We start from the raw sequence: 24,375 nt of genomic DNA, 5'->3' as shown, positions 1-24,375 counted from the left end.
TGCAATTTAAAGTAATCCTGACATAGCTGAGACAGAAAGACTTAGGCTATAAGTAGTGGCCTGGGTGCCCAAGTCTGGACTCAATAAAAAGATGACTGTGCAGGGAGGCAGTATACTCTTGTAACTCCTGTTAAAAAAGCAAGTTAGGGATAAATAAATGAAGAATGATTAGAAATTCAAATACAATATTAAAACCTAATTGGAAACACATTGTAGTATATATTTGATCATATAACTACGTTATCAAATGAAATACATTATTTTCATTAGCGAACAACGATTTGTTGGTCCTTGTTTGAATAAAGTATTGAAAAAAAAACATTATAGCGAGTGCCATCAGCACATCTTTCGTCATTGCTCGCTGCAGGTAGTACACGCACGCCAAGCGTAGACTACAGACAGGACCTGCGGTTATTAATAGCAATCATTATCAAGACATTGCTTAGAAAATTAAATATCTTCTTTTCAAATAAAACTTTAGTTTTGACTCCACCCGGTGGCGGTGTTCTGAGAAAACGTCCAGCCCTTTTCGAGGCGTCCATCAACAGTGAAATTCAGAATAATTGCAAACATAAGTTTTACTGCTGATATAAAACGAGCGTTGGCATGCATACTAAACTGTGTGATAGCAGTAGTCAATAAACGCCATTCTATACAGCTAGCATAGAAAAACAGGCCTGGTTTAAAAGCTATGTCAGAAAACAGAGTTTTGGATCAGTAGGGTCATGGGGGGGCTGGAGCCCATCTCAGCTGTCTTCAGGGAGTGGGCTGGGGACACTCTGAACCAGACAACTCGCTCACGCATTCACACCTAGGGACAATTTGGACCGGCCAATCCACCTGACATGCTTGTTTTTGGAATGTGGGAAGAAACCAGAGTGCCCGGAGGAAACACATGCAAGCATGGGGAGAACATGCAAACTCCGCACAGAAAGGCTGGTAGCTGGATTTGATCCAATGACCTCAGAACTGTGCAGAGGACGTGCTAACCACTCATCCGCCGTGTTATTGTCATCTCATTATCGCTCATCTCATTAGCTGCACCGCTTATCCTCAGTAGGGTCGCAGGGGTGCTGGAGCCCATCCCAGCAATCATCAGGCAGTGGGCAGGGGGCACCCTATACTGGTTGCCAGCCAATCGCAGGGCACACAGGGACAGACAACTCGCACGCTCATTCACACCTAGGGACAATTTGGACCGGCCAATTAACCTGACATGCTTGTTTTTGGAATGTAGGAGGAAACCCGAGTGCCCGGAGGAAACACACGCAAGCATGGGGAGAACATGCAAACTCCGCACAGGAAGGCTGGTAGCTGGATTTGATCCAATGACCTCAGAACTGTGCAGAGGACGCGCTAATTACTTAGCCGCCGTACTATTCTATTTTATTCTATTCTCGACTCTGTTAGGAAATTGCGGGTAGACAAACAAAAAAGAGGAGGGAACAAACCTCATCCGATCCTGAGCCGAAGATAAGCAGGTCAAAAGGAATGGCGGCCACCATGTCTATTAGGAACCAGCCTTTAAAGTAATGGATGGCGATCTTAGCGGCGTGGCTGACCACCTCCTCGTTCTGGTTGACGTAAGTGGTCCTGAAATTGATGAGAATGTCGATGATGAACATGATGTCCACCATGAGGTCCACCACGTTGAGGGGGCTGCAGGAGTAGCCGCATTCCCGCCTCCTTTGCTCTTCTTGGTCGTTGAGCAGGAAGGCGGCCGAGTAAGGCGTGAGGATGGCCGTGTAGATGACCAAAAGCAAGATCAACCAGTCCCACACGGCTTTGAAGGGACTGTAGTGGAGGATGGTGAACTTGTCGATGCGGTTGGTCTGGAGCTTGTACTCTGGCAGGACGTCTGCTCCCAGTGACAAGACCTGTCAGGGATGGAAAAGGATGCTTAACGAGACGCGGGGGTTTTGTTTCCCCTCAGTGTATATCTATATTTAGACGAGTTGCATAAAAAGTCAACTCTCCTACATCACATTGAGGTAATAATATATACAATGGAGTTAAGGCTTGCCATAACGCTACTTCACTGATTTAAATCGTGTTCTGCCATGTGCTGCTTTATCTCAACTGGGTTTATGGATCTGTAATTTCATTATTACTACTGTTTTTTTCCCCTGGATCCTGTTTTCTCAGGGGCTGATTTTAACAATGTTCTTTATTCTTTTGTATTATACAAAATCATACATGGACTTGCCCAGTGGAAATGTTTAAATCTAAGCTTAAAACTCACTTCTACTCTATAGCATATGAATGACCTAAACTTTTCGTGGACAACATCTCTGTATTATTTGCGATTGCAACATCATCTGCTGTCTGATAATCCTCGAAGGGGGATACCTTATGTGCGGTCCCTTCTCAAGGTTTCTTCATTTTCCTCATGTTGAGGTTTTTTGAGTTTTTCCTTGCACTCATGTTGGTTCCAGATCAGGGGATGTTGTAATAATAGTCTGTGTAATCCTGTGAAGCCCTTTGAGACTCTTTGTGATTAAGGGCTATACAAATAAAAAAACTTGACTTGACTTTTGTTTGATTAAATTTTCCTTGTCATGTAAATAAATGTAGTTTTATCTGTATCAAACACGTGCATATTAAATTGTGTGTCATCGATACTCGAATTTATTACAAATTACTTAGTGGATCAGGGACCTGGGAAACTGCTGACTCGCTCCAAAAAGTAAACTCCATGCAGTCGCCATGTGTAATCCTCATTAATTAAAAAGTAAAATAGCAAGCTTTGGTAATCCTCCTAATTGTCCTCCCTGAGAGACTCTGACAAATAGATCAATGAAGGGGAAAAAGCCAAAGTGAGCGATGAAGCCTTCTGTGCAGCCGTCCACATCAACGGAAACAATGGGCCCACTCCGAAACGGGTACTACCGCTCCAAAAACGCTCCGAAAACACTTTTGTACTATCTCAATATATAATAGAAAACATTGCTAATACACGGACCCACGTATAAAATGTAGTAATCACGTATGCAATTTATAGGATTTTACAATATACTACAGATGCAAGATTAGAGTTTCCTACAGATACAGATAATAGATAAAATCCTGCTTCTAGAAACAGATCTAAGCGATAAGTAATAAATCAAAACAAACTGCATACTACATTTACAAGGTTCGTACACCTTTTCATGGACAAATCGATTACTTTTCGACTTTCAAAGCCAATCTTCTGAGTTCTGCAGTACCATTACAAGAAGAAATCCGGTGTGAATCATGTATTTTGCAGAGCCAAAAATAGACATTTTCGATGTTTATTCTTGCGTGAGCATTTAACACGATATATGATTTTTACAGTGTTTCTGCAGTTTAAGGCAAGTTAAATTCAAGAATTTTTGAAAATCTAATCCAAGACCAAGCCGACAAAAAAAACACAACTGGCACAAACAAAAACAAAATAAAACCCACAAATATATCGTGCTTCATACACGTTAGCTGGCACAGCTTTTCAAACAAATATAAAGCCTATTAATGTGTTCATATTTTTAAGACGTCTGAAAATTGGATTTAAAACATTTTAATGCCAATCAAGGCTTAATTTTAGAATAATGAATTCAATGTTTTTAGATCTTGAGTAAATCACGAATATACTAGTTTTTGAGACCAATTTCTCTCCATACAGGTGTTGGGTATAGATGACAGTAATATGTAGCTTACGTTTTCAATTGAAGGATGTTCTTCGGATTACAATTTAACACTAGGAAATGGTAACTTAAAGCCCCAATGTGTAATATTTGATTACTAGACAGCACCTTGTTGTCTGGCACGAGAGAGGGCCAGTGATACACGGCAGATCGTGGCGGCAGGATGCCTTGAGAACATGGCACCAATCCAAGAAGGGATTCCACAGTGAAAAAGAAATAGAAATTTCACATCCTATGCTTTTTTTTACATGAATTTTTGCTCTCTGTTCAATGTTTTTTTCCAGGAAAGGAGTTTTTTGTACCACTAGGAGGCATTAAATGAATTATCCCTTTAATTTCTTTAATGCCCCATAATGGTTGGTTGGATCCCTTTACCACTAGGGTCATAGGTGCACAATTTCCTGTGTTGTGTCCTGGGGGAAGCACAGCCTGGTGGCGCCAATCCCTCTTAGGCCAAAAAACATTTTTACCTAGTCTCGAACTGGGGACTTTTCGCGTGTCAGGCAACTGTGCTAACCATTGCACTAGGAACACATTATATCCTTAATTGATCCATAATCTTTGCACTAATACACATTTAATAGTGCCCTGTTTAGGTGGAACAAGCACCTCTCCTATAGGGCTCAACTCGTAGAGGGTGACAACGCTTCATAGGATAATGCCATACAAACTAATGTCCGCTGCTGTTAACCCTATTAAATGGTAGCTGGTATTTTACCTGAACACCTAAAAGGTGCACCCAAAATAAAACTGAAGCTGTACTTGGAGTATCAGGATTGTTTTGGTCTCTTTTGAAGATAACACGTTAAGTCTGTTTGAATATGTAAGTTTGAATACACACAAGAGAAAAAGGTGTCATTTTTAAGTAGACTTGTAGAGAAACATGGCAACAATTTCTAGAATTTACAAGCAATTTATCTAAAAATCATGCATTTTTTACACCTTGAAAACTCAAACATTTTCAAGGATTTCAAACACCCTTATGGAGCCTGTATTTAGAAAAATAAAAACACACACGAAATCCAATTATTTTAAAATGTTTTTGTTGTTGTTCGGATTTACATTATCATAATAATTATTGGGATTTACTTTATCACGGAATTGATGCATGCTTACTTTGTTTTTCAGTAATAACTATAAGACATTGTTACGAGCACCATAACACTGACATAGAGATATACCAGAAATTGCATATGATTACTGTGTGTTCAGGATGTGAAAATAAGTCACTTCCAATACTGAATGGCACACATGCCTTGGTTAAGAGAAATTTATGACTATTTCTTATCAAGGGGCATGATATTAATTGCACACATTAGTATCTGTAATAAATGGAAATAAATATACAAATCCAGATAGCTAGAGGGCAAAATTGCAAATGTAACATTTGGCCGATTACAGCTGTAAAGATCTCTCATAGTGGCAAATGTGAAGCACATTTATGGCATCATTAAAACATGAAAAACTACACTTTGTGTATGTCTAGTACAGCAAAGTAACACATTGTGTTGTGATTAAGACACTCGTTAGCAGACTTGTTCAGGCATATCCCAACTATAATCAACTGGCTGTCAATTTTAAATAAAATTGCGTTCATGCAGAAACACACATAGAAGTGCAAAAGAAGACAGTATTTTGAAAACAAAACAAAGTGCTCGATAAAGTTCAGAAGCCACGGCCAAGCTCTCCAGCGCCTCGCACACATTACCGGGAAGAGGAGAGGGACAAGACCAAGTTGTGCTACTACTTCTATAAAAAGTCAAAATAGATTGTAATGAGGAACATAAATGCTTCAAATATTTCTAACAAGTAGCGTTGACCGATTGTTGGGCGAGCTGCCCGGTGCCTCACATACATTATGAAAAGGTAGAGAGGAGACACGACCAAATTGTGCTATTACATCTATAGAAAATCTGAATATATTCCAATGAGGGGCATAAATGCTTGAAATCTTTCTAACAAGTTGTGTCGACTGTTTATATCGAAGTTCTCCGGTGCCTCGCATATCATATACTAAGGTAGAGAGAAGGCACAACCAAGTTGTTCCAACTACTTTTATAGAAGATCAAAATAGATTCGAATGAGGAACAGAAATGTTTTGGATCTTTGTAGCAAGTAGTGTTGATTGATTATGGCCAAGCTATCCAATATGAAGAGATAGAGAGGAGACACAACCTTGCAAGTTGTGCCACTGCTTCTATAAAGAATCAAAGCTCATTCTAATGCTAAGCATGTTTGTAACAAGCAGTGTCCGCTGATTAAATAATATAGGGTAAATAATTATTGGGTCCAATTTCGTTGTCACAATATATTCAACCCATGTTGTAACAATGACAATAAAGGTCTATTCTATTCTATTCTATTTTCTATTGGGCTGATAACTTTTTAATCATATTTGACTGTTATCGGTAGATAACTATCGGTCTGATAATTATCATGCATCCCTACACTCAACTTTAAAACCTCTGGATCAAATAAAATAACTTTGAAAGGGTGGACTAAGCAAACATTCATTTTAATCTCCACACACGAATACATTAAATCTGACTCGTAAATTATTCAAGGTCCTGAACCACCCCTAGATTTTGGCCTAATAAGCCGTGGATGACAAAGATTCGGCCGCCGCGCCGTAAAAAATGCGCGCGGGCGTCGCTGTGGGCAGCGGGGCGGTCTTTCTAGTCACTGCACATTCCCCCTTCGTTCAAGCTATAAATTATACAACACAATTCTAGAAGGAAACTCAGCGATCACGTCTTGCTGGCGTCTCCTTAACTGAGGTCAGCGAGGAAAATGACCGTTTGATCACGATGACGCCATGTTCATTTATAAATGAGGGATGCTTCTCATTTCAGTAATGAATATGAACCTGGATTAAATCATTTTGAGTTTATGTAGTTTGCTAATTCTCAAATGGAGAAAAAATGGTCCTGGTACTTCTGAAGGCTCATTAGTTAACAAAATGGACAGACTAGCGGTCAAAATGCGTGAGTAACTCGCAAAATAAAAATGTGATATTTTCGGACGTGTGAGCATTTCTAGTTCTGAGAAAATGTGCAAAAAAAGGTTATTTGGTGCATTAAGCTGAATCTCACACGCTTCAGAAAACACACACACCAAAAAGAACTCCCTACATTGATTTTTTTTATATTCAGTATATTGTTTTTGTCATACTAAAAAAGATGTAAAAATTCGTTATTTTCCAGAGAAAGAAAGAACACTATTATTTACTCCCGAAAAATGATTTTGATCTTTTTTTTTTATAATTTATTATTTATAATGACAGACAATTTCTCTTTAAATGACTCATTAACAAACCATTGAGGGACTATTCAGATAATTAATTAAATAATTTAGATACACTTCACAGAACAGCAACAATATGTATCTATTTTTAAATCTATTTTACACAAATTTCTTTTTTTATGTTATGTTAAAATTTATTGAAAAAAAATATTGATTTAAATAATAGACACTTCTATTCTTTTGGGTTATCTTCTCAATGTGCTGCATATGCGTTTTATTCAGTGCTTCTGTAACCTTGCTTTTTAGCTAGCAAATCAGAATCAATGTGATTACTCTGGACTTTTCCATATTAACCCAACTTAAAGCACTGAACCGAGACGAGAATGGGACTTTAAAAAAAAACATTTCTTTCCTAATACTCATTATTATTCCTGTGCTATCCAGGAACGACATCCCCCCCTCTGTATTTGAATGTCAGAGCTCCACCACTGGGGCTTTGGCAGCTTCCCAAGCCCACAAACAAAGAGCCGCTAAGCCGGAGGCCTTGACTTTTTTCTCTGGGCAAAGCTGTGACTTACTACTGTCCGAGGAATTTTTTGCTAAAGCATCACTTGGTAGTGGAGAGTTCGTGATGGGTTTACCTGTGTGACTTTCTCTGTGACGTTGTGCGTCCTGTCTTTGACCTTGGGTGCTATGATGGTTTTCTCCGATGTCGGTGGAGAGTGAGTCTTCTTGTCGTTCCCTTCAGAGAAGGTGAGTGCGATCAGTGGAATCTTGTTGATGGTACTGTACTTGTTGATATTGGAGTCCGAGGTGGAACCCAGCATGGTTGACTTCACGTGGTTAAAAGGACCTGGAAGTTGTTGTGTTAGTAAAAGTGGAGTCAAGTTATGGGAATACAGTTTTGTGATCAAAAATCTTGCTCAACATTCGAGGGAAAATTTGAGTTATGAGCATTTCTCAGAGGCCACCACTAAAACGCCGCATGAGAACGCATAGCGCTCCCTGCCATCAAAAGCCTGATGCCACGCTCTTAGTTATATTACGCCAAAACTGTTATTATCATATTGCATCTCCTTTTTGTGACCCTGGCCATTAGTTCCAGAAAGAGAAATGGTTAGGTGTTTTCAGAGGAAAAAAGTAGAATGATGTCAATTAAAACGAAACATGAAATAATACTGAAACATAGCCTTGGTGTTTGTCTGAATGACCCAGCTAAGGAGTACGGTCAGTTAACAACTCTTATTTTTATGCTATTGAAACAGAAAAAAATCATCAATGCTATAAAAACTGACCAGGGCGGGGCTGTTCTTTCAGAATTGCAAACCACTTTTCATGGTGAGCTGAAGAGATTATTGTAATTTTGGACATGCGACAAGGAACTAGTGGGAGATACCATGACAGAGCGCAGGAGTCGCTGTCCATTTACAAGGACCTACATACTTGAGACAGGTGAGGTACAACAGGAATGGAGTTCAAGGACAGCCATGGCTGGTTTAAATCTACGATTAAAACCCATTTTATATTCCATAGCTAATGAATGACTTATGCTTCATGTTGACGATGTCTATGTATTGTTTGTTGATGTCCTTGCAACATCCATTGCAGCCTGGTCATCCTGGAAGGGGGGTTACCTCATACGCAGTCACTTCTCAAGGTTTCTTCATTTTCCTCATGCTGAGATTTTGAGTTTTTCCATGCCCTACTGTAGATTTTAGATCAGGGGATGTTGTAATAAGTGATTAAGGGCTATACAAATAAACATGACTTGACTTGGTTTAAGAAATTCAAGAAGAGGATTCGTTCTGAAAGCGCTGGTCTACTGGTGATCCCAAGAGCCAAGAAGAGTTCCGCAGGTTCGAGAGCATTCTCCATCCGGGCACCAGTGCTTCCCCCTGAGATTTGATCTGCAACCTCAGTGGAAATGTTTAAATCTAAGCTTAAAACACACTTCTACTCTATAGCATATGAATAACCTATATTTTTTGTTGACAATATCTGTGTGTTATTTGTTATTGCAACATCCATTGCGGCCTGGTCACCCTGAAAGGGGTATTACCACATGTGCGGTCCCTTCTCGAGGTTTCTTCATTTTCCTCATGTTGAGGTGTTTGAGTTTTTCCTTGCCCTCATGTTGGTTTCAGATCAGGAGATGGTGTAATAATAGTCTGTAATAATAGTCTGTGCAATAACCTGTGCAGCCCTTTGAGACTCTTTGTGACTGAGGGCTATACAAATAAAAATGACTTGACTTGGAGGCGATTTGCTTCATCAAAGTAAAAGAAAGAGAATAAAAATAGTTTGCTTCGTCACTACTCCTGCACGACACGTACACCTCCATCATACTGACTCCCTCTATGGTAAGTGCCCATAATGAACTTGTATTTTATTTCATTAATATTATATTTTGGTTGCAGCGTGGCATTAGGTTGGGATGGTTGTAAAGGACAGCTGATGTAAACGATTCTTTTAGATTGCTTCAATCCATTCAGTCCTCCGAATGGTTTGCTTCAATCCATTCAGTCCTCCGAATGGTCTGACTTTATTGGTGTTTATGATGCTGAAATTCCGCAATGTAATCATAATACTGCAGAACTAATTAATAGAAAAAATCTGCGATGCAACTGGTGACACAAAAGTCAAACTGCGATATGGCAGCGAAACACTGTATGTGGAGGAAGACATACCCTCATTAGTATGACGATCCCTGAAAATGCTCTTGGAACTGGAACTGTATCCCTCAATCTCGTGGACCGAGGACGCCCGCCTCATACTCGTGATGCTCCCTCTCGGGAAGGTGTTAGACAGCGAAGTGGAAGACTGGTGTATGTCCGTCTGGTAAAGCTTCTCCCAAAGAAGTTTTGGGGACGAATGATCGATGGGTTCCGGGGCCACACTGGCCTGGGAGGAGTGGTGGCTGGAGCTGATGAGAGCGTGGGTGTCGTTGGCCTCCAAGGGACTGCAGATGCTTTTGGTGGGCGAGGGAAAGCTCTGAAGGGCCACAGAATCCTCAGTGTCTTTGGGTGAGTCCACCATCACGGCATCTGGGTCCTCTTGCGGAAGCGATTGCTTGTTGGTGTTCATAAGGCTCAAGGCAGCCTGCCGGAAGCGGAAGAACCGACTCCCTGAAAAACGGGCAGGGATTTACATGAATTTTTAACTTCGATAGACATCAGTGGTACTGTATCATTTAAAGACCGTTGATATCAAAAGCTAACCGTGTGTAGCGAACCTTCGTTTATTCAAAAAAGACAAAAACAAGGACTGATCCTATATGGAGCACCTCAAAAATAAACCAAAAACTCAAAGTTGACACAAGATGGTAGCAAATAACCCATTTCTCCCTTTAAATGAAGCAACTAACTTGATTTCGACAAAGTTCTTTGGCACGAAAATGTTGACAAAGCATTGCGTTTGAAAGAAAGAGAATTCTTAATCTGTGCTAGCATAGTCTTAGCAACTGAGTAGAGGTATGGTCCAATCTTATTTGAAAACCTTTTGTGTACATTATATAAAGAAAATAATTATAAATGATAGTGATGTTCAATGGGGCAGCACGGCGGCGCAGTGGTTAGCGCGTGTGCGGCACAGTTCTAAAGTCTTGGGAACCTCCTGTGTAGGTTCAAATCCAGCTACTGGACTTCCTGTGCGGAGTTAGTATGTTCTCCCCGTGTCTGCGTGGATTTCCCCCGGGCACTCCGGTCTCCTCCCACATTCCAAAGACATGCATTTCAGGTGAATTGGCCGGTCCAAATTGTCCCTAGGTGTGAATGAGCAAGCGAGTTGTCTGTCCCTGTGTACCCTGCGATTGGCTGGCAACCAGTTCAGGGTGTCCTCTGCCCACTGCCTGATGATTGCTGGGATGGGCTCCAGCACCCCCGCGACCCTACTGAGGATAAGCGGTGCAGCTAATGAGATTAAATGAGATGAGGTGATGTTCAATGAATAAATTTGAACTCCCGATAAAAGTCTTGAAAACTTTATATTTGCGACACTTTTATTGGCTATCCACTAATACAATTAGAACGTGCAAACACCCAAGAGGAGGTTTCGGTTGCTGGAATTGAACCCTGGGGCCGTACGCTAACCAACCGCTATGACGCCCAATTTGAATTAATGTATAACATAATATATTCACTGCTTTTTAAAAAAGAAAATAATAATAGTGGCAGCACGGCGGCGCAGTGGTTAGCGCTTGTGCGGCACAGTTCATGTCATGGGAACCTGTCGTGGGTTCAAATCCAGCTCCAGACTTCCTGTGCGGAGTTTGTATGTTCTCCCCGTGCTTGCGTGGGTTTCCTCCGGGCACTCCGGTTTCCTCCCACATTCCAAAAAAAAAACATGCATTTCAGGTGAATTGGCCGTTCCAAATTGTCCCTAGGTGTGAATGAGCGAATGAGTTGTCTGTCCCCGTGTGCCCTGCGATTGGCTGGCAACCAGTTCAGGGTGTCCCCTGCCCACTGCCCGAAGATGGCTGGGATGGGCTCCAGCCCCCCCGCGACCCTAATGAGGATAAGCGGTACGGCTAATGAGATGAGATGAGATAATAATAGTGACACACGTAATAACATAATTAAATGTGTGAAGAATAAACAAATAAATAAACAAATTTTGACAAATATTATTAAATAAATAAAGAGATTCATTAAATAAAGAATGGATACAAATAAATACATAAACAAATATACGAATACAATAAGTAATGATTTGAAAATATATAAATACATAAACAAATAAATTAATTAAAAAAAATTACAGATACATATAAAAATAAAATCGAATCATGAATATATTTGAAGAATGGCAAGCTACACATAAATGCTAACTCTTTCCTGTCTCATGCTAATCAGGGTCGAATGTAAGAATTTCACTCTTCGTTCTCAGAGAAACGTTGGACTCATTAACAATGGAATAGGACAGGGATGAAAGTGAACCCTGGTGAGGCGCCCCTCTCTCTCAGCATCCTTCTTGCATACATAAATAATAACTTTCCATCTGTTTCCATACCCTAAACGCACTGATGTTACCCAACCTAAAAGCGTCTATTAGCGCTCGGAAACTCTTGGAGAAATTCATCGATTTTCAAGTCTATGCTGCAGGAGATAAACAAACTGGCTCGCAGGCTCCTACCGATAATAGCTACTTTGGGTACCTTTAAAGGGAAAGTTTGAAGGAAGAATAAAAAGACATTGTTTGTTTTATTGTTAATTAATAAATACGCATTTAATGTTTGGTTTTTCTATGATTATAATGTTAGCGGACAGTGTTAAAGCCCCAGCGTGTACTACACAGCAGAACCCTGTGGTGTAAAAATACTTCAGTCATGTATATAGAACACTCCTGATCACAAAATTAAAAAAAAAAAATTAAAAACACATGTGCTATCTTATAAACATTTTTTCAAGACTGATAGGTTTAGATATTTGTGATTATATTGCACAATTTGAGATGCCCTTTAAAGACACTAACATGGTTGGCCGCCAATTTACTCCTACGGATGCCCGTATTATCCTTTTCGGGAGTTTGTTTATCGGTGCTTTTAGCATGTGATAGTCGCCAAGTCCCAGGATTTGTGATTTTTTTCATCTTTGACATTTTTTCCTACAGTTTACTTTTTTAGCCACTCATGGACAGTAACACTTGGCTTAAGACTATGGCTCGCCCATAGTCACTATTGCTATTGTTAGCTGCTTCGTGAAAATCAAGCTTGCTTTGTTCTTCAATGTCACTTGCCTTTTACAGCTGAACATGCAGACAGACGTCACTGAGTTTTTTGATTCATCGTCCTAACACCTGACAAATTCTGCTTTGCTCTTAAAATTTTTTACTGACATTTCTGGTAGGTTCTACCGCTTGTCAATGAAGTTTGCCACTTACACCAGCTCTGACCAACTCATTACTTGCTCTTTTCAGTCGCTATCCAGCTTTGATAAGTTTATTCTGTTTTTAAGATTGGACACCTACAAAGGAGATCAAATAAGATGCGGGTTTGTTATTTTGCTTATTATACCTTACTGTTGTTCATTTTTGACTACTATGTCCTGTTTAGATTGCTGTCACTATAGGCCACTTATGTTGCTGTTTTTTCTCCACACACTTTAGGGTTGATGTGCTTTTGTAACTTAGGAGATTTAATAAAAAGAAGGAGCTCAAGGGAGGGCAACGGAAACAAGTTGGAATTTCTTATCTGAAGTTTGGGTCCTCTCCTGCTCTCCTTGCAAGTTTAAAATCCATTAATGTCTTCTCTCCTTATTTTGAGTGTCTATGAAACTATAAACCTATCACGATCACTCTGTCTTTTGTCGTCACCCGCGGGGATTATTACCATTTTTCATGTCCTGTCGCTAGCTGACATTCATCCTTGCTCATGCGAGAAAATAAGGAAGTAGGCCCCCAAATTAACAATGTGGTATCTACTAGGCTTCCAAAGTATTTCTTCTTTCAACACACAAGCTTCAGCTCCATTCTAAACTACAATTACCTCTATTGGCGATTACTACACACTGCCACTTACTTCAATACGCAACCTCAAAGACACCTTAATCTAAAGTGAAACACATCACATTGCATCCGAAGCCATCCCATCATCAACAAACAGATCCTCTTCACCGAAGTGCGCTCACAAGCAATCAAATGTGATTAGTCACGTAAGCTTTGCGCGTATTTACACTCACGAGGCGCAGCACAAACTGAATGCCGGGTGAGTTCACAACAAGATTCAGTCAGAGAGGAGAGGCTGAGTGTCACCAATCACAGTAAAAAACGAGATGATATTCATTGATATTCAAACCTGACATGAATTCAAACATAAATAAATGAAAATGCTAATAAATGAGGGCTATAGAAGCTCCCAAAAGACTAACACTTACAGATGGCATCATTAAGAAAAACAAGATTGGGCTCCATAAGCAGCACATTCACTCCCTTGTGTGCACACTTTGCATCTTTTCTATGAAACTTTCACTAACAGGATAAATAATGTAATGAGTTTTGTGAATAATTGATGTGAGATCATTAAAAAGTACTGTTATGCTGTACTTTTTTAGGGCAAGCAAAAACAGGCAATGATGTGGCATTTTACTGATTTAAACATATATTTCTTAAGAGTGGATATGCTTTTTAAAAAGTTGTTTGATCCAAGTCAAATACTACCAAAAATAAAGATTATTTCATTGGCAGAAGAGTTTGCTTATCTTGTGAGTGTTCTTTCAAGTGTTAAACTATTTTTACAAGTTTTTACTGTTAAATCAAAATTATTATCAATGGATACATCTATTATTACAATTATGGTGGATCCATTTTATTTCCATTTTAACGGAGCTGTCAAACATTGAATATTATATTTCAGAATGAATAAAGATACATTTCGACATTTTTAAAAGGTTCTCGTCGTAGCATTAAAGAACGCCATTTTTAAGTTGAAAGTGGTTCTTAGACAAACTCATTTAAACAAAAAGGCACATCAAACCTGCTCTCACTGCAAGTGTCCAGCAGATTGAACGAATGTACGATGAATAACCAATGAACAATTAACATTGTGAATACAAAAATGAGCATTGCTTGATTTCGATTTTTCAATTTACGTAGTTTTCATAGAATATGCACATTTCTAATCTGCTATGAACTGACGAATTATACTATGGAAGAATAGTAGTAGTAATTTTGGTAACACTGTTTTAAGAATTGTTGTTTTGATTGTGGTAGGAAATAATTCTTATAATAAGCTGAATAAGGCAAGGTTGCTTGTCTTTTAATTTTTTATTTTCATTTTAGGAAAAAGGATAACATCGTAACATGAGAACGTATAACTTGACATTGGCAGTTTTCTGCTAAGACTTTATTTTTACAAAAAGTCAACCAAATATGCTTTTCAATAAGGGAAATTGCATAAGTTGCGCCTAAGCAGCAAATGTTTGGCTATGTTCACACTGCCGATTTTTGGGTGAAATCCGATGTTTTTGTGAGATTGTTCACATTTCCAACTAAATGCAACTTTTACGCATTATCCTGTGACTTCTATGCGTCTCCTTTGTGAACGCCACAATTTGACACGTGACATTGCACGCAATGCGCTTATTGTTTGCGGAAGTACTCATGGATGCTAACACCGTAGCGCATCTAGCAATTTGAAAGTTATCGTGCGACCGTAGGTTGAACAGTTTCCCCCAAAATATTAATTAAATCCAAAACCTCACTTTCCCTACATTGAATGCTTTTCGTTTTTTCGTGCGCCATAGTTGTTGATTTTTTCGCCTATTCCTGCCTTGTTGAACGCAGAACAATGGCGTGCAGGTTGCATGAATGTATCTCAACTGTTCACGTAAAACTGCATTCCAAAAGATGAGATATGTATCGAATTTAAGACCCAGCATTAAAGTGGCCTGAGTCTAGTGTGATCGGACGTAAAATCGGATATGTTCCGGTCAGACAGACATTAACCGATCGGATAAAGGTCTACCTGTGCTACCTGTGAACATAGCCTTTGATTATGTAGTACATTTGTTTTAACTGTTAAACCGAAATGTGGTTTCTCTTTTAATAATTGTTGTGCCGTGCAGAGGATAAAGAAGACATTCCTTTCTTGTCTAGTTACCAGGGCTTAGTATGTGTTCACATTTTCAATAGCCATGATGCTAAAGCTAAGAGGCCCGACGTTACACTCTTTTGAATTGCGCCAGGTAACAATCGGTTAAGCTTGACCCTGGAGCAGATTATTGTATTACCTCTGTGTTTTCTAGGTCAAAATACCAGGATGGCAAACAGATTGCATTTGACCTTGTTCCACTGTATTTTTTTTATTATCATTTTCACCCTGCGGTGAAATATTTTGAAGGTGTTACAGGATTATCCCACAGTCGGTAGTCACCCGAATACTCACTTTGATCTGACTTTGTGGGTGAGGCGGGGCTTATCTTCTCGGCGGAGTTGTCGCTCCCCTCGTCCACAACGTAATCGAAATTCAAGATGAACATCATCACCACGCCCTCTTCGTTCTTCACCGGGATGATGTGAATGTTACACTGGAAGTCTGATCCTAGAATGAAAAGGGACAGACGATAAGGGAAAAATGCTTGACCTATGCATTACCCTGCTCTATAGAAAAAAAAAATCCCTCTGATTTCCTGTGGATCTTTGAGCAAAAAAATGAGGAGTACTTGATCTGATTTAAAGGTCAACTCCTGCATGTCAGAGCACATGAAAATAGCCGAGCCTACCCCGGGGGTTAAACCGCGTACCGTGCATCTATACGTATTGGTGGATTATTAATAAATCGGCGTATAGAGAAAATCCCAGCCATTCAACGCGGCACAGTGCCGTCCAATGGGATTGATCACAAACGGAGCAATTGGAGGCAATCTGGAGCGTTACAAAGTGCTCAAAGGAACAATCACTACAAGTGAGCATCATGCGAGGCGGTGGAGCAGAAAAGCATCCGGCGTCTAAACTTAGACTTCGACCTCGGAATATCCTCAATTCACAAATGCGCTGTTTAGGGCAAAAGAAGAAAGACGATGTGTCATCCTGCAGATCTACGCGCTGGGGCGTATAACAAAAACAACAATATTGCTTGAGTAACGAAGCGACACCTTATTTGACGAAGGAAACGGTAGCTTGCTTTATTTGATTCCCTGTATTTACTCTAAGAACTGGAACGGGTGATTGCAATTTACAATTTATGGAAAAAAATGAGGAAAAATAACCTTCATTTTATTTTAAGATGTTCTATTTTGTTAGTGCATAGTGCTTTAGTAAAATAATAATATACTTCTTGTTTTGCTCATTTTACACTGCAAAAATATTATAATAGAAGTTCTTATTCAAATATTTTTTGTAAATGTTTTATTTCAGTATATTTTATTTTGTTTCTGTAAAACAATAGCAATTATAATATCCATCCATCCATTATCTGCACCGCTTATCCTCACTAGGGTTCCGGGGATGCTGGAGTCCATCCCAACTATCTTCGGGCGGTGGACAGTGGACACCCTGAACCGGTTGCCAGCCAGACGCAGGGCACACAGAAACAACCAATCATACGCCCATCCACACCCAGGGACAATTTGGGGTTAAAAGCCCAGATTAAACCCCACCCCCACATTTGCATATTACCCTATTTTTATTTTAAGCACTATTTAAATACTCGATATCAACACGTTACATTGGGTATTTTTGTATTCTATATCTTTTATTTTATTATTTTATTTTCAACACAAGGTCATGAGATCAAACCTCCTGTGTGGAAGTTGCATGTTCTCCCCGTGCTTGCGTGGGTTTTCTCCGGGCACTCCGGTTCCCTCCCACATTCCAAAAACATGCATGTCAGGTTAATTGGCTGATCAAAATTGTCCCTAGGTGTGAATGAGCGGGTGAGTTGTCTGTCTCTGTGTGCCCTGGGACTGACTGGCAACCAGTTCAGGGTGTCCCCAGCCCACTGCCCGAAAATAGCTGGGACAGACTCCAGCACCCCCGCCACCCTACTGAGGATAAGCGGTGTGGATAATGGATGGATGGATTTTTGAGTTTTAGAGGAATCTATTCTACGGCCACACAAAAAAATAAATACAAATATTTAAATCAAACAAATCAGTATTCTTAATTCAAAGTTAGACAGGTTTGCCTACTTGGATTATAAATTTGACCAGAAAAACATGATAAAATACCTTAAGATGAGAACAAATACGTCCTAAAGCATGCACAATTTACTGCCAATGGGATTCAGACTCGTTTTTCTGCAGTGTTTTCGCTCTCACTTTCACATGTTTTGGTTGTGTGACCCAATGAGGACACGCACACTCACGTGCACGCAAACATTTTAGCAGCGTTCTCTGTAATCTCCTCCGGGCTCAACAGACACCCTGCCAGTAGCATTCATTAGCAGTAGACTTGCTGTCTGACTAAATATAACAAGCTCGGCCTCCTGCTACATGCCAGGGATGCGTCGGAAGGATTTTGCCGTCGAGAGTCCCAGAAGTGATGTCCTCACTGACAGGATGATAATGTGATTTGAAAGTCCATGCATTAATGAAGTATTTTTAGGGACGAGGTCTCCACACTGGTTGTTTATAAGCTTTTCACTTTGACAATGTCATTTTGTTGCATCATGACTAAAAAGAAAAAAATAACAACAAGAACCATTATAGCCATCAATCTAAATTACGTGTATTGACCTGAATGTGAAGGGGTTATAAGGTATATATATATATATATATATATATATATATATATATATATATATATATATATATATATATATATATATATATATATATATATATATATATATATACAACACTCACACCACAGAATTTGGACTATAAGGTCGACCAATTTATGCAGTTTTTCTCATGGCCACCAGGGGCGCACAAGCAGTAAAGGTAAGAGTGAGACAGGTGGAATATATATGTCGAGGACGATGCAATTTTAATGTAACTTTGCACTTTTTGCATGAATAAAACTAGCATTAACAGACCCTCATCATGGAAACGGTGTCAATCAAAAGGGGAGGGCTAACTATCCATCCATTCATCCATCATCTGCACCGCTTATCCTCAGTAGGGTTGCGGGTACGCTGGAGCCCATCCCAGCTATTTTCAGGCTGTGGGCATGGGGACACCCTGAATTGGTTGCCAGTGGCAGGGCACAAAGGGACAGACAATTCGCTCGCTCATTCACAGCTGGGGATGTGTGCCGCACACATGCTAACCACTGCGCCGCCGTACCATATTGAAAATAATTTTACTACTCTGTTTATTTGTAAACGGATATAATGTACCGAAACAAACGGATTACAAGAAGCAGCGTCTAACGAAGCAGAAATGTTTAAGGCAGATTTTTATTTATCTGTCGACATTATCATGTTTTGGAGTCAATATTTGAAATGGTTGCAATCTATGGATTTGCTTTGATGTCACAAAGCCATTTTAGCCGACATTCAAAGTAGTTGAAGACGGCCAGGGGACGTACTGGTGAGTCACCATGGCTTTATAGTTTTCGGGAAACTTTATTTTAGGCTGGTTGTGATGTTTCTCTGATGAGTATATTTTTAAATGGTCATCATGTCTTGAATCCCAAGAGTTTAAGTTTTCCAATGATTAGTGGCATGACATATTTCAGAGACTGGTGACACGTATTTGTTTATCAAAAGTCCGACAGCCCCACCTGCAGGCCGGCGGAATGTTAAGGGGTTATGGTACCGTATATTATTAAAACCCTTTCTGTGTACCGTCCTTCTTTGTAAATACCTCATGTTTCAATGTGGGCACATGTGACTTATAGTCAGTTGCGGCCTATGTATGAAGAAAATGCTTTTTCCTTTAAAAACGTACTGAGTGCGACTTATAGTCCGAATTTTACGGTATATGTGTTTTCATATTTTAAAGAGGATATAATGTAAAAAATTACAGAAGGGAGAGGAACAAGTAACTGAACGGTCACCTTTTATAGTTTGCAGTCCCCCATTTGGCAGCGATAACTAGAACAGAAACTTTCTGTAGCTACAAATCAGTCTGGCACATCAATCAGGATTAATCTTGGCCGTTATTTTTTTTTTTTTTACAAGAGTGCCCTAGTTCAATCAGATTCCTGGGATATCTGGCATGAATTGCTGTCTGGACACGTCTCAATGGGTTTTAGGTCTGGAACGTATGTTTTTTTCTTCTCAAGCAATGTTGAAGTTCGGCAAGTTGATGCAGAAATTTGAAAAATTCCAAAACGTTCGCATACCACCATACAGTTGGACTTAAAGACATAACTTTTGTCTAATTAAAGCTCCTCAACTCACTTCGGCATAAAAAATTGTGGCAAAACAATATTGTTGCACTAAATGAAGTACTCAGTTCACTGGGACGTAGATTCTTAGAAATGAAGATGACACAAACTGGCTTCAAAGCCCTCAAAACCTATTTCAAAACATTCACTACCCTTGACAAATATACTCATCACATAAAAAAGTGACACCCACTGCCTTCGAAGAATAGAAAATATACACCCAATTTTCCAATTTACTCGGTTCCATTAACAGGCGTTTTTCCTAATACAAGTCAAGTCAAGTCATGTTTATTTGTATAGCCCATAGGGGCCGGTCACACAGACATTTGCGGCTGAATCACGGCCAGAAATTTCTGCCTGTGAGGCGGACGCTATTGGACGCTTTGAGATCGCCATACAGACGAGATACAGCAGTGCTTAACACGCGGTCGGAAATTCGCGCGCGGGTGGCAGCGCGAAAAAGTCTTGCGCTGCTCAATTCTTCAGAGCGCGGGTACACAGCCTTTCACGAGAGTATCGAGGCTGAACCACGCCCAGAAATTTTTAGCCGTGATTCAGCCGCAAACGGCTGTGTGACCGGCCCCTTAATCACAAAGAGTCTCAAAGGGCTGCACAGACCACAGATTATTGCAAACCAGACTATTATAACACCATCCCCTGATCTACAACCTACATGAGGGCAAATAATACACATATATTGTCAACATAAAATATAGGTTATTCATATGCTATAGAATATAAGTGTGCTATAAGTTTAGATTCAAACATTTCCACTGAGGTTGCAGATCGAATCTCAGGGGGAAGAGCGTTCCACATCACCAGGGCCCGCGCAGAGCAATGTGGGACTTGTAGTACAGAGACTAAAGATCCACGCAAACTAACTTACTTGCTAAAAAGGCCTTAGGTGTGTGTATTGGTTGATTTTTCCGGGATATTTCCATTGTATTATCTGCTTCCATGTTTGAAATAAGACAGTTGTATCCCTTCATTGAATATGTGAACATATGCTTCTGGCAATCACATACGAGCACAACTTGTGAACAGAAGAGACGCTGCAAGGGAGGGCACGTTTGAAGGAAATGAGCACAATACTTTTTTTGGTTTTGGTAACCTGAATGAAATCCTCCTTTGGTTCATGTCAAAAGTTAAATGTGACAAATTGTCTTTGTGCTTGGTGACGTCATTCGTGCTTTGCTCATTAACGGTGTAAAGAGATGCCTTGCTACTTGGACGCACAAATACAAAATTCCATCACATTCCAAATCAAATCTGACTTTAATTTGAATGAATTTAAATGTGTTGTTTTTAATCAATCAATATATTCACATTTTTGACCAGATCAGTAAGTCATTGTCAAATCAATAAACCACAAACGAATAAACAAAAGTGTAGCTCGTTCGACATCATAAGAGTGATCGTTGTTTTTATAGAGTGAACATTTCGTGTCCTTTTTTGGAAATCTAAAGTACTGTAATGCAATCAGCACTCAGTTATGCTAACATTCTTTCATTCTGAACGGAAGAAAAAAATGCTACGCCGGCAAGATTACAGGGTTATTCAATCACCACCAGGCTTAACAGTTTATTTGGAGTGGCCATGAAACAGAGGCCAGTTCTTCAATGAGTTTGCGTGCAAAGGCTATTGTTAGGTGAACCTATTAATAAAAAAAATACGCACAAATGACGAAAACATATTTGTTCACCAATTTATTTATTCCCAATATCATTCACAAGAACTAGCTAACTGAGACCATGTGGGGGAACAGACGTGGACAGACCCTGCGTGCATGCATGCACCAGAACTGGAAATATTGCAATCTGTCGGGCAGAACGCAATTTGACCCTGACATAATCTAAAAATAAATTCAGCTCTGTATAGTAAAAACACAACTGCATGCCCTTCATTGACTCGAGGTGGCTTTTCTTTGTTTTTCTTATCATGAAGCAAAAAAACGGCCTGCACGGCGGCTGAGTAGTTAGCGCACAGCCCCACAGTGGAGAGGTCAATGCTTCGATTCCAGATACCGCAGCATCCCTGTGCAGAGTTTGCATCTTCTCCCTGTGCCTGTTACACCCTGGCCACTGCACGTAGGTGCCAGGGATGGGCAGCAGAACCCCCTGCGACCCTAATGATAATAAACGGGGCAGAAAATTGTGGCTGGATCTGAGTTCTTGGACCGATGCTTATTGAAATTAAATGAGTAGTTATTAATGTCATTGATAACAACATAGTGAACATTGCAACAAAATTAGACACCGCTCTCTGAGGTAAATGCATAATACAGACTTAAATAAGAAAAATAAGATAAAAGAATAAATAGGAAACAATATTTTAAAAGTACTGTTTGGAGATTGGCCTAAGTTTTACAACTTATAGTGCAATTAAAACTAAACCAATAACAGACAAATATGACGTCACAGCTAACGGTCCAATAGAAAATCAGAGACCCAGTAATTAGTCTTTTGTTGCCACGCTATAATAGTCAATCAACCGACAGTACTTGTTAAAAAGATTAATAGCATTTATGTTCCTCATTGGAAATATTTCAATGAACAATAGTAGCACAGCATGGTGTATCCCCTTCTCTACCTTACCTCTCTGTAATGTATACGAGACACGGGAGAGCATATACATTGATTTTATTTTTTCAAATGCTCTTTCCGCCTTTTTTGTCACACTCCAACGTGTATTAAGTTATCGGTAAGGAAGTAAAAAACAGTAAGACGCATAACTTTTCTATTAGAAAATTTGTCTGGCTGAGCAACCTATTAGTCATAATTATACACAATGCAATAACCGTCTCCATTGTGCAAGCAAAATGAAAATTGAGTTGGCTTGTTTTCTTTTGCAGAAGAGGAAACAACAGTGCTGCTTAAAGGCTTAACAATGGGGGGTCCCCCACTCATCTGGTGTCCTGCTGAATGTCATCTCTGCCAAAATGCTTTATAGAGACGCGCTGAGAACTGAACAATCAGCAGTGAATCACATCTCATAGTAGGCTATAAAAAAGGAGGCTGTCCTGCAGTATTTTTATAGGCCTTTTTCAGCTTACGTGTTAATGTTATAATCCTATTTATTGACTAGATTCATACTTTATGAAATGATTTATCGGGGCTTGTATGCTTTATTATTATTATTTTACAAAATAAAGGAGATTCTAGATGAAAGTGTATCCTAAAAGAACTGAATTGGACTGAATTGGATGGAGCGGCCGCGTTAACAAGACATCAATGTCATTGCTATGGCAACCTCCTTTGTTCTTTTACAACAGCGGATAAGCCTCCAGTAAAAGTCTCCCGGATAAAAAGATGAGCACATTTTATTTGAAATTATTACGTAACATTACACCACAAAAATACATTCACATCCAATTTGCAGAAGACTTTTTTTGAGTATATGTGTCCTTATTTTATCTTATGTCATAAAATAGATAAGAAAGCACATTGGTAAAGTAAGCAGATTTGTACCTAATTAATCAAATCTAATCTATGGTGGATAATTTAGCTTTTATAAAGGACTATATTTGACCAAGATTTGAAAAAATAAAAGCCTAAAATGAACAAGACAATCTGCCACTTTACTTTAAAATTACTCACAATAAAAAAATATTCATGCAGAGACTTTTGCTCATATTAGTTGTAAATGTTTTACAATTTTTGAAATTAGTACATTTCCTCTTAATATGAGCAAAATTGTCTTATCAAACTGATGGTTTCATTTTTAGGTATTTTTTTCTACTTTTAGATAATAATATTTCTTAAAGTGAGCAAAATTAGCTACCATCTGCTTGATAATAAAATTTTGCTTACATAGGGATAATGTTTCCCGTTGTGTTAGTGAAATAAGATAAAAACATCTTAAAAGTAGAAAAAAAACATAAATGACATGCAAAGTTTTCTGACAGGGAGTGAGGTAAAATTATTATTTTTTTGTAGGACATTTTCTTTCCTAAATGATCTTACACAGAAAAAAAAATCAATCTTACCCTTTTAGCACATTTTTTCTTCGCATTTTAAACACAGATTTTCTAGATTTAAGACAACTTAATTTGCTTTTGCTCCTTTATAGTGTTTTTCTCAATACTGGCAAAAAATATTTATTGAAATAAAAAAAGTACTCTCTGGTAGCAAAGACCATTTTGCCTATTTGAAAAACATTTCGGTGGCTTTGGGGGTAGGGTGCTGGGAGGTTGCTGGTTCAAGCCTCGGCCGGGTCATACCTAAGACTTAAATCTTTGGTACCCATTGCCTCCCTGCTCGGGGTTAGAATTGGGGGGTTTGGTCACTTAATGACTCCCAATGAGATGTTGCAACACATCAGTTGGGTCGAGCGAGGGGGCTGGGAATCCCCTCCTCTGTCTCAATCTCCCAGAAAGAGTCAAAGATGTGAATGTGTTCTTGACTCTAGCCACCTCCCACGAGGCGGATATGGCTCCGGTATATATATATATATATATATATATATATATATATATATATATATATATATATATATATATATATATATATATATATATATATATATATATATATATATATATATATATATATATATATATATATATATATATATATATATATATATATATATATACATCAATCTTCACACTGGTATTAACTGTATATTACTGATTTACGGTGCATGTGCTACCATTACTTTCACTAATTAACTCACATTGCTGACTCGTCAACTTATTATGGTC

At 39.1% G+C, this 24,375-nt stretch overlaps 1 protein-coding gene across 1 annotated transcript in view; it reads right to left on the bottom strand.

The window, feature by feature from the left end:
- The window catches only part of kcnh7b (potassium channel, voltage gated eag related subfamily H, member 7b), a 70,812-nt gene that overhangs the window by 29,094 nt on the left and 17,343 nt on the right, over window positions 1–24,375 (bottom strand). The window contains exons 3-6 of the mRNA XM_088353144.1: window positions 15,784–15,939; window positions 9,593–10,030; window positions 7,547–7,758; window positions 1,452–1,877 (exon numbers count right to left, since the gene is read on the bottom strand). Coding sequence (XP_088209270.1) covers window positions 1,452–1,877; window positions 7,547–7,758; window positions 9,593–10,030; window positions 15,784–15,939 — 1,232 coding nt within the window. The remainder of the gene's footprint in view (window positions 1–1,451; window positions 1,878–7,546; window positions 7,759–9,592; window positions 10,031–15,783; window positions 15,940–24,375) is intronic.

Source organism: Urocampus carinirostris, chromosome 14, assembly GCF_059441175.1.
Source record: "Urocampus carinirostris isolate Australia breed hairy pipefish chromosome 14, RoL_Ucar_1.0, whole genome shotgun sequence".
NCBI lineage: Eukaryota > Metazoa > Chordata > Actinopteri > Syngnathiformes > Syngnathidae > Urocampus > Urocampus carinirostris.
Note: the sequence above shows the minus strand (reverse complement) of the source record. Positions and strands in the feature narration are given on the sequence as shown.